Raw genomic sequence first — 12,234 nt, 5'->3', positions numbered from 1 at the left:
CATTTCAAATGAATCATCATTTTTATTTTTTGTACTCCTTTTAACAATTATTGAGGTTTACAAATAATAAGTCAAAATGAGGTCACTCTCATGTGCACAAATTTGCAAAGTTTTATGTAGGAAAAATTTCTTTATACAAAAAATTACAATGCATGAAAAATTATAGTACCGTACTTAAAATTTTGGTCAAGTGAAAGGATGAGCTCTAATATACAGAACTTCAGCTTTATTGTGTTTGTAATAAATAATGGCATACATATGTCTTGTCAAGACCACATCTGAACGTCTACTATAGCTTAATGAAGAAAGCTGTGGAGACCATGCAGGTGTAAATAGGGATTATACTGGCAGTGGCATGAAAGTGATTTTAGATTTATTCCATGTCAAGAAATATTCAACCTTTATATATAGTTTGGGTAGTGTAGATTTTGGAATTTCTTACATGTACTAAATACATAGAACAAAAAAAGCAATATACCATATATACTCATTTATAAGTCCAACTGCAAACAACATAGACCAAGGTCTGTCATGGCATATTGTGCCAGCACATCAGGGTCTGTTTGGTTGCCCTACTAATTATTTCTAACAAACTGCATTAGGCAGTAGCAAATCTGGGTGTGTGCAATTGGACCCACTTATAAGTGAATATATACAATAGTTAATTTTGCACTCCTTTTACTATTTTATAGAAGCATCTGTAAAGTAAAATTTATGTGCAATTTAAGGATGTCTGCTTTTGTAGATTTAAGGCTTAATTGCACAATTTGAAATGACCTCATTACATTATGATGTCATGATAGTGACGTCACTTTTAACCATAGTGTATCATAGTGCTTTTGAACTCCTGGAGGGATGGGAAATAAAATGAGTGGATACAGCTTCTATCTCTTAAAAATTACAAAAAAGAACAATGTTGATAGTTGCAGTTGAATCAGTTCTGTGAAAAGGAAATGATACAGTCACCTAATTGGATAAGAGATCATAGGAGATCTTTAGTGGTTTACATTTACAACCTGCTGCTAATCGACAGTGCAGGTCTTCTGTTATGGAAAACTGAAGTGGTCCGACAGATTGTATGATACTGATAAAATTCACTTGCCAACATACTTTTCATTGTGTGTTTGTCAATAGGAATCTGTGATTTTCTAAACTTTGCAGATTTGATCAATTTTTAAATATTGATGTAGCTTCACTTTATGGACAATTAATGACTTCTTTTTCCCATACATTTCTTTGATACACTAAATTTTATGGGGATATATATTCAGCTATGAGTAGTGACAAGAAAATATACAAGAATTTTATGTGGTTTTGGATTTCATGAAACCCTATTTGGAGAAATTGCAAAAAGTTAATACTCAACAAGCAATCATCCTTGAGCAGAATTGTAAATTGTAGAAACAAATTTGATGTATTATTAAGCATAGTGAAGTATGTTGTATTTGTTGGAAAATATTACTAGTATGTTGAACAGTGTTTTAACAGTGTTATTTAGTAACAAATGTTTACATAATTAAAACTGCTAAAAACCACAACAAAGATTCCATCCATTTGTTGATTTTGTATTGTTTATATACATTTACTTGTTTCTTTTGCCAACATGTTGCTGATAGAATGTACATAGAATTTGTTTGTTAATGTAAAATAATTTCAATAAATACCCTCTGCAAATGTTTTCAGTTTAATTTAAACTCAGACTACCAAGGGAGGTTACCCAATCAGTGATATCATCATAACATGGGAGATTATAGCTGCAAAAATTCTCAAATTGAAATTCGTGGAAGCCATAATGTATTTTCTGTTTACTTTTTTATACTTCTTACTCCATTTTATTAGTGAAACCGAGCTCGTTGTCCTCGATCAAATCAGATAGCTTAAATACCCCCAAGTCCCAGAAAATCAGTTCAGAAAATCCATTGGTAGAAGGTCGACATTTAATAATACCCTTCAGTCGGGTCTAAAAACCATTCAAACAATACGGGTATTGGAGACAACAAGATTGTGCTATATAACAAATACTCAGACAAGTCATCGCACTTTATGTCATAGCAGGTATCTCTAAATTTTCAATACTTCAGCAGTTATTTCAAGTTCTGAGTCCCCCAAGATCTCATTTTTAACAACAAATGTTGTTTGTTCTACTGATTACTCCTAACAAATTGCACAGATCTAGATTTGCCAGTTCATTATATATTTAACAAAATTTCTAAACGTATGTCTAATGAATCTCACCACAAAAACAAAAAAAAGAAACAATGTACAAGACTGGTTAATTGTCAAAGAAATAGCGTATTTTTTTATTTCCTTACTTTACTTTAATTGAATTAGTTATTCACAATGCCAAAATATATTGTTAATCACAATAATGACAAACTCTTAACAGTAAAATTATGCTAATAAAGGGCTGATGACTGATTTTCAATAAAATATTTTATTAATTGAAATGTTTTTTATCATAATCATTTATTATTATTTGACTGTAAAGTTGGATAGCATGAGGGATGGGGAAAAGGGAAAATTATACCATGACAATTTTAAATTTTTAGTTTCATACAAATTGCAAAAAAGAAAATAAAAACTGATGACTCGTCAAAACTTGTAATAGCAACAAAATATAAATTGATCGATAATAGACCTTTTCTAACCAGATGTGGCTACATCATTATGGATAGGATATTGTTTAAAGGAGTCCTAAAAGTCTTTTTCATTTGTTCTACTGATCATTCCCAACAAACTATACAGACCTAGATTTGCCAGTACATTATGTGATGGCAAATCTGGGTCTGTGCAGTATGCAGTTGGACTTGTATTATAAGTGAGTAGGTATGTAACCTATTTTGAATAAAAGGAATTGTGGTACCTTACACTGAAGCCAAACTTTTTTTAAATGTACAGTTGTATTTGTGTAGGTAGGATATCTTTAGATCAATACAGATAATTTGTATCTCACCAAATATTTTATTTGCTGGCAGTATGTTTAGTGTTCATTTACAGATCTCCAATTCCTTTTGACATTTGATACAAGATTAAAGTCATTTTTTCATGATTAAAAACTTTTCTATATACAAGGGCTAATTAGATTTGTCAACACAAAGCTATTTGGCAAAATTTATTAAACACACAGATTTGGCCCTTGGAGGTTAATTTCTTTGGTGTTTCAGTTTTAAGATTTTGGCAGTTTTACTAGACGGGTTATTCACCTGTTGTGAATCAAAATCAGTTATACTGAATAAATTGGGTCAGGTTAGTAAACAATACATTATGGATTATACAATGTGCTAACAGTTCAGCTGCAGGCCACACTTCTATTTAGGCATTTTGGGATTGCAGATTACACACAATTTTTACTGACCTCCAAAATTGAAGAGCATGATAACATGTAAATTTTCTACTTCTCCAACACTGAAGATTTCACAGTGGAAGTGCTCCATTGAGCATCTGCATTTGTGAAAAATTTTATTTAGTTCAAATTACAGTCAAGACATAAACTGACTTTAGCAAGTCATTATAAACTAAAAATGTAAAGGAATTAAGTGTTTTGAACTATTTTGTTAGCCTTTTAAAATACATTTGTGTCCACTGACCTGGTCTATGTAGTAATACTGTAATATCCAAAACTAGATAATAAATCACAATAGCAGAGGTACCTAGTGGCATTGTTACATAGTGCCCAAACCCAGGGTGTGAACCAGGTCAATCCCCCCTCCCCCTCCACTGCCCCATATAGTATTTTTTAATCTCCATACAGTTGCAAGTTTCTTCAGGTGTCACTGTAGTTGGTTCACATTGCTTTTTTCCATATCATTTAAGCAAAAGTTTGGCAGTTTTATAATAAGTCAGAATGTATTAAAAAACCATAATACAGGTAATTTGAGAGTCTTCTGCACAAATAGTGCAAAATGTGATGTCACTACAAAGGTATTTCTCATCATTGATTTTTAATAAAGTTAAACAATGTAAAGTGGAGGTGTAGGGGTTTTTCACTTCAATACTCTATTTCAGAGAGAAAGGTGATGTGACTTTAATCTCTGCATGGAGAATGGATCGTAAGGTGTTTGTTATTAATAACTATTAGTCTGTTGTTCTTTATTTGAAATTCTAGTGGACTGCTAATTAATCTTCTCTAAATGAAGTTTGATCATTTATATAACAACACCTGTGTGCCAGTTTGTGTAAGAGGATGTCTGCTGTCCTAATATGGCAGGACATCTGGACTGTTTGCACGATATAGTATGTATAAATTCAGCATTTAATAACTTATTTTTCATCTAATGTGTCTGAAATTTTCACTTTCAACTGAAAGTTATTTCTTATAAAGTGATGCAATTTTGGAAGAAGAAATGGTTTTAAAATATTTATTCTTGGTTTTATTTCTAGCTCACCTGGCCATGTGAACTAAAGGTATGGCTCTGCGTCTGTTGGCCCTTGTCAGACAGCTGTCATGCATCAATCAGCAACTGTTATTTTCAACTTCTTCTCAAAAACCACTGAAGCAGTTTCAAGCAATCAGTGACAGACATCATCCTGGCATGAAGGCCTTTCAAATTTGATGGAATGATGGCTATCCACCATCTCATATGGCTGCCATTACTCAAATTAAGAAAAGCTTTATATGACTTCTTCACCCATTATTTGAAGGATTTTGTGGGTTGTTTGTTTTTACCTTTATCTTCTATTTCATATAGCTTGTGAAGAATTGAACACCTCTGTACTTAAGCTTTTTCTTGTAAACTATATGTGTACCTCATTTGAAGGTTTATCTTTCTTATGTATGTTTGTTTGCCATTTTTTGTCTTTGTATCTTCAGGACTTAACATTAATTAGCACTGTATAGGCAGTATTGTACTGAATGGCCATTAAACAATGTGCATATATTCACAATTTAAGTAAATTTGACAAGGAATCCTGACAAAGGAGGCTTAAAAGTGGGTACAGGTGATGACAATCTGCCTTGAGATGTAGCCACCATAACTAACTCGTAAACAAACCTTTAAATTACTTTTTTAAAAATCACTCAACAGATTTTGACCAAAGTATAAAGAGATCGCTCGGGCATAGATGGCTTTAAAATCTACACAAATGATTTCTATGCACCACTGAAATGGCTACCATGACTGCTGTTGTTGTTCTTGTTGTTGTTTTGAGGTTTAAAAACTTCATTTCTCAGTGCAAGATAGACTATATATGTAGGACAGTAAAACTGGTGGAGGAAGAACCCTGGAAAACCCAGGTATAAACTACCAGCCCACAAGAAGCTACTGCCAACTTTTTCACATATCCATACTGACCAAGCTGATGCATTATGCAATGTTTGGTCTGGATCTGTGCAGTTTGCAGTTGGACTCATTTCATAAGGGAGTATATATATGGTACATGGATAAACAAAAGATCATTTGGAAGAGCTTTGACATATAACTGATGCCATTAAAAAGAAAATGGGTGAAGGTGTAGTAGCCGAATGGTCAGTGTGCTGGAATCTTATGCAGGAGTACTAGGTTCAACTCCCAGACCAGGCTGGGTCAGCTGTTTTAGGGAAAACAATTTTACATCTCATTGCCTGACTAAACTAAAAAGGCCTCGTGGCAAAATGTCTTTATGTGGGAAAAGTAAAAATGAAAGAAGAAAAAAATGTGCAACTCTGATGTCCACAAGTTATTGAAGATAAAGGTTTCACAAGATTTAGTAAGTTCTGTTAACATGTGCTCAGTATATACATTATTATGCACATTGTACCCCATCTTAGACATGTTCTCACAAGGCCTCTCATTTTACAATCACATTATTATTACCTTGAAGAGGTCAACTGATAATTTAGGCAAGACATTGACCAGTTAATCTAAGTTGGGTGCAAGTCACAATGGTTGCATGTTCATCTATGTAAACCCTTTACATGCATTATGGTAAAGGCAGATGAACAAATGGTGCATCATGGGAAATTGAGGCACATGACAGTGACATGCAGACAGGAACTAAGTATCCTCTGAAAAATTCACACTAATGCTGGAATATGAGTCATTGATAGACCTGCATCGAATATAGCCACCATTTGACAAGCCTTGAAATAAGTTATAAAAACCCACTTAGTAGAATTGGACAGAAACTCCTAATGTGACAGGCCTGTAAGGTTATACAAATGATGTGGAGTCACCATCAAAGTTGGCTGCTGTTACTAAAATTGGCAAAACCTTTAATAATTTTTCCAAATCCACTTCATAGAATTTGATTGTGACAAAAAGCATCCTGGCATAGAGGCCTTTACCTAACTGGACAAATGATGCTGACGTGCCATCAAATGTGGATGAAGCTACCAAAAAATGAAGAGTCATGAAATAGATGTTTTTTTGGTAAACTTCTCCCATATTTTGGTTGTTTGGCAGATGTGAGCCAGGTGAGCAATATTTGGCCTTTTAGGGCCTCCTGTTATTTAAATGCTATATAATTAAAGTACTTATATGTGAGATGTAGAGAGGGTGTTATTAATAATGAACATGTTGTTGTTCAGCTACTGGCTTTTGGTTAGCAAACTTTCTATATACTTCAGTCATCAGGGTTTGATGGTGATTGGTATGCAGTGGTTTAATAGCTTCTTTCATCTGACCAAGCCAAGTAATGACATTAATCACAATGCAATATAATGTTAAGGGTTTAGAAAGAATTATCTGAATGATTATGAAAGTTTGTTTAGGTAGAATGATATTATAATGAAATCAGTATGTGCAAATAGAACTGTATTATAATGAAATCAGTATGTGCAAATAGAACTATATTATAATGAAATCAGTATGTGCATTTTAAAAAAAATACTCTCTAAAATTACCGTAGATCAGCTTCAGTCTCTTATGGCAACCATCATGTTTCAAAACTTAGTTTAAAAAGATTTTTTGTTTCTTCAAAATATATAGATGTGGTAATTGGAAAAAGCGGTATGGATCCCCCTGCCCAATTTCCTGCTTACATTTTTACTGATCCTACTTGCAATAATGTTGTTTCAGTAATATTGCCTGGAAGAAAATCATTCATTGCAAACCATATTCAAATGGTGCAGACCAATATGTTGACAACATTTTTCTAATTCAATTTTATGTTTGGCCAAGTGAACTTATGGTATGGCCCTCTATCCATTGCCCATTATCTATTTACAATTGTTATATACATCATCGTAAGAACCAATCTTACTGCAAGTTTTCCAGAATTGGGGCTTTTCAGGATTGTCCATCATCCTTCACCATATATGCCTGCCGTTACTAAAAAAAATTTGATCAACAACTCAAAAAACACTGAGATAAATGTGACCAAATTTGATAGAATCATCCTGGCATGAAATGTCCTTCCAATTTGTTCACTTTATGCCAGTCTGCAATCAAATATGGCTTCTGTAATAAATATTGAAGAAACCTTCAAACAATGTGGAAAAAATTTCTCAAATTTGATGAGATTTGACAGGAATGATCATAAGATAGAGACTTTTTAAATTTATGAGCATAATGCCAATCTGCCATCAACTATGGTCATCATCACAAAAAATATAAACACCTTTAAATGGATTCTCATAAACCAATCAACTGAATTTAAGGGCTGTTATATTTGTATCAATGATGCTGATCTGCATTAATTATGGCTGCAGTTGCTAAAAATTGACTTTTAAACAACAACTCGAAAATGGCTTGGTAGCATTGGATCAAATTTGATTAAAGGGATCCTGTCAGATTTGTTCAAATGATGCCATCCACCATCAAAAACTATAACTTGTCATAGAATATATAAAAGTCTTTAAAATAACTTCTTAAAAAGCTCTAAACAGAATTTTATTAAATTTGAGAAAAGCAGTATTGCATGAGGGTCTTTCCAATTTGTATCAGTGATGCCATTCTGCCATCCTGTATAGCTGCTGTTAGTAACAATTAAATTGCTTCTTTTTTAATAATTATCAAGTGAATTTGACAAAATTAAGAAGCAATGTGGCTTGAAGGACTTTTAAATTGTATACAAATGATACTAAATTCACCGTCAGATATGGCTGCCTCTGCTAAAAACAGAAAAACGTTTAAACAAATTATCAAAATGTGCTCAACATAGAATTTGACCAACTCTGGCAGAAAGCATTCTGGCATAACTGACATTCAGTATTGGAAAAATATATAAAAGGATACAAAATACTGAGAAAACATAAAACTTATTATCAGCAGCAGTGTAAGAAAGTTTTGGCAGAAAGCATACTACATGCAGATTTTTTGATCAACTGCTCTTGAGTTTGTCTCTTTGGTAGACGTCAGCAAGGTGGGCAATTTCAGGTCCACTTTGGCCTCTTTTTCATTTGCCTAGATATTACATTACCATCTGAGCTCATTTGAAAGACACAGTATATATATATATATATATATATATATATATATATATATATATATGACATTGACTAAAGTGTATCATGGAATCTTCTGCCAGCAACTGCAATTGTTAGAAAAGCTAAAGAAGTGTAGACTGAGCATCTACTTAGATCTGTTCATGACGAGTTAATGTGGCATTACTGTTAATGTACAATTTCATTAAGAACATACATTACCATTACATAAGATGTGTATATCAAGTTTGACCATTTGACCATGATGTACCACTTTTCACTTTTTCCCCTCTCAGTGTATATAAGGATTGTTACACATGTTGATTTTTTTTTCCTTCCCCACAGCTTTTGCCAGGGTTTAGGTGTTTGAAGTTGTGTGTTTATACTTTGATACATGCTGTATTTATATCTTGCTTTGAATTACTCATCAATAAGACAGTGTCCATCTATTACAAATAAAGATCAAAATAAACTTTTCTCATAATGTGGAAGAAAATCTGACTCTTCATTGTACAACATACTCCCTACTCCAGACAAGAAGTTTTTAAAAAAATCCTGGATCACTGATTCATTACATATAGATGTTTTGCATTAACAATTGCTTACTTTTCATTAAAAAGTCTATTTGTTTCATTAGCAGACTTTAAAAGTCTAACAGAAAATAGGATACAAAGCTTTTCTTATAGAGATTCATTAAAATCTAATTTGTGTATTTAAAAAGTTCGTTTTATTAATGGCAAAGCTCCATATTTGCAATTCTTGACAGATATGAGTGAAGTACAACATACCTCAACACTCATAGGCTTAGATGCCATTATGCAAAGATAAATTTGCTTGCCCCCTACAGCCCCACCCCTTTTTTCTTGACATCATTTTGTCAACATTTGCTATTTTTAATTTCTAACAAAAAAAAACACTGGACCAGTTTCAGTCAAACCGAGCATCCTGCTGACATGAAGACCTTTCAAGTTTCTGTAAATGGTTTGTATAAATGATGCTGATCCACCATACAAGATGGCAGCTGTTGCTAAAAATAGAAAAACCTTTTCAAGACTTTTCAAAAACTGCATAACAGAATTTGACCAGAGTTGACAAGAAAGCGTCCTGGAATGAAGAACTTCAAAACTTGTACGAATTATTTCTGACCATGAGATATGGACACAGTGAGTTAAACAAATTTTTAAATGACTTCTCAACAATTACTGAACAGAATTTTACCAAATTTGACTATCCTGACATGGGTACATTTATAGGTTTGTACAAATGATGCCAATCTGACTTTAAGTATGACCACTTACACTAAAAATGAAAAGAACTTTAAATGGCTTCTCCAAAACTCTGAACAGAGTTCAACCAAATTTGAAAGCATCATGGCTTGACAGAATGCACTCTGTCATAAAAGGGATTTTAAATTTATAAGCAAATTATGCCATCAAATATGGTTGTCATTACTTGAAATATAAAAACCTTTAAATGCATTCTCCAAAACTGCTAAATAAAGTTAAACCAAATTTGACATTATTTGGATGTGAAGGTGTTGCAGATTTGTGCAAATGATGCCTGTCTACTATCAGATATAACCACCATTACTAAAAGTGGAAAACCATTAAACAATTTCTCAAAATCCACTAAAGAGCATTAAACCAGATTTGACAAACATTCAGGCATAAAAACTTTCCAATTTTATACAAATGATGCTGATCTGATACAAATGATGCTGATCTGCCATTTTAAAAATAAATAAATGGAAATCGTGCCCTGTATAGCCCCCACCACCTTTAATTTATGCTACTCATTAAAACGGTGCACTAGCATTTAAGCCCAGCTACACCTTGGCAGTATAGACGGATCAAAATATGGTTGAGCACTGTCTTATTTGCTGAGTAACTGCAGTATCATGTCCATTCTGTTTCTGTGGAAATAGTTTTGCAAGTAGCTAAGAAGTCCCTCTCCTTGTGATAGATCTGTACTGTATTTGGGTTGTAATGTTGGAGGCATGGGCAAGTCCAGTACTGCATTGCCAGACATTCTTTCAACCCTAGTTCCTTCTATACATATATTGAACTTCTTGTTGTATTAGATTTAAGTTATAATAAATGATTTTGTACAGATATTCTGCCTTGTCCATTTATTTGCGGCACAATAACAGACGTTATGCATCTCCTTTTTATCTTGCTTTTCTCTCTCATACACAATAATGGAAAGGGTACAAAGGATGCTTTCCACATGTATCGGGGCTCCAGGGGGCCAAGTGGTCCATAGGTGATTGCCTTTAAAGATCAATGATATCTCATGTCAGTTTGTATGGGTTTGAGCCTTGGCTCAGCCAGCATGGGTATGTGAGAGAGTTGAGTTGCTGCTGATGTGTCACTGGTTCTTCCCCCAAGTTCTTCCTCTGCCAAATGTACTATCATGTGCTGAAAAGTGGCATTATTCTAATCAACATCAACCAAATATATCTCAAAACTTGATTTGCAAATGAACTGAAATAAGCAGTATTCTTGCCAGTTCCTGCTCAATTGGCACATGCACTTATGTGACATCATCTATAGGCAGCACTATAGCAGGAGTCCCTCTCATCTCTGAAACCAGTTATCAAAATAAAACTCCTAACCATCAATATGTATACCATACCTGCCATATTTCTAGACTGTTGGGGACTTGAAAGTGTTTTTTCAGGTTCCAGGGGGATTAGAGAAAAGAGCATGTGACCTTAAAAAAACAAACAAGCTGAGAACAAGTTAAAATTTCACAGAAACCTATATAAAATTTCAATAAATTCAAATCTGATTTAGAAAAGAAAATAACATGTTTGAAGCATTTAATATTCTTACAAACCCAAAATAGAACCACCACAAACATTACATTTTAAAAAATACCAATGTTTTTTGTCTCTAAAATCCACTGGACAGTGGAATTTTTTTAATTAGATTTTGACTTTGCTGGTCTTACTAGGTTGGGAGTGGGGTAGGGTTGAAGGTGATGGAAGTTGTGTTGAACATCCTGGCACTCGTCTGAGACTGAATGGTACTGTTGTTCAAACTTCACCAAAGATCTTGTTTAATTGTTCTCAGCAACAGTTTACTTCATCTGCTCTTCTGTGAGGGAGGCTAAGTAGTGATGCTGTGTCAACAGGTGTCATGCACTCTGTTATAACTAATGTTAATATAGTGTGTGCAAGTATAAAATCCAGAAGTTTTGAAATTTAGTTTTGCTGCGCCCTGCTCATTTTGCAGATGGCTCATGTTTCCCTAAATTACAGCTGCAGTTTGATATTGTGCCGTAAAAAACGACACGTGCACTATTCTGACTACCAATATAATTGTGTTTTTGTGTTTCATATATCCAATTTTCAAAGAAGTATTGCCACTAGTCACGAATCTAAGAAAAATCTAAAATAATGATGGCTTAAACCTTCATTCAAGGCACCAATGTGTGTAAAAAGTGTTTTGAGGTCCCAAAGAGCTTGGTTTTTGTGTTGGCCAAAAAATAAGAGACATTGTCCAATAGAGAACAAGCTATCTTTCCATGGAAAATGATTGGAAGTTCAAGTCTGAATAAAAGAAAATAATTTCTGTTTTTTCTTTAACCCTTTACCTCATGCAAGTGTCTTTGGACACATCTACTCCATTCGCATGGAAGCGCCTTTAGATGCCTCTACTCATTCGCATGGAAGCACCTTTTGAGCTGGTTTTCATAGCGCCACCTTCAGGGAAAACCCACCTATTAGATACTACATTCTTTCTGCAAATGATAATTACGTCAGATCACGTGGTTGCTGTTTATGCACTGGTCGATATCTGCTATTTAAAGTAACTGGGTCTTGATCTCCACTCTCCAAAATGGCTGTCGCAGATTTTTTCATTCAGTACCTACGAAGTTTTCACAATTAG

General features: G+C 33.8%; 1 protein-coding gene across 1 annotated transcript in view; it reads left to right on the top strand.

The window, feature by feature from the left end:
• LOC149788976 (plasma membrane calcium-transporting ATPase 2-like) overlaps positions 1 to 10,454 on the top strand; it is a 104,254-nt gene extending 93,800 nt beyond the window's left edge. The window contains exon 19 of the mRNA XM_089973573.1: positions 4,381 to 10,454. Coding sequence (XP_089829699.1) covers positions 4,381 to 4,402 — 22 coding nt within the window. The 3' untranslated portion in view covers positions 4,403 to 10,454. The remainder of the gene's footprint in view (positions 1 to 4,380) is intronic.
• The last annotated feature ends 1,780 nt before the right edge of the window (positions 10,455 to 12,234 follow it).

Source organism: Sinohyriopsis cumingii, chromosome 11 (genome assembly GCF_028554795.1).
Source record: "Sinohyriopsis cumingii isolate HCF-2022 chromosome 11, ASM2855479v2, whole genome shotgun sequence".
Taxonomy (NCBI): domain Eukaryota; kingdom Metazoa; phylum Mollusca; class Bivalvia; order Unionida; family Unionidae; genus Sinohyriopsis; species Sinohyriopsis cumingii.
This window is presented reverse-complemented; position numbering and strand designations above follow the sequence as displayed.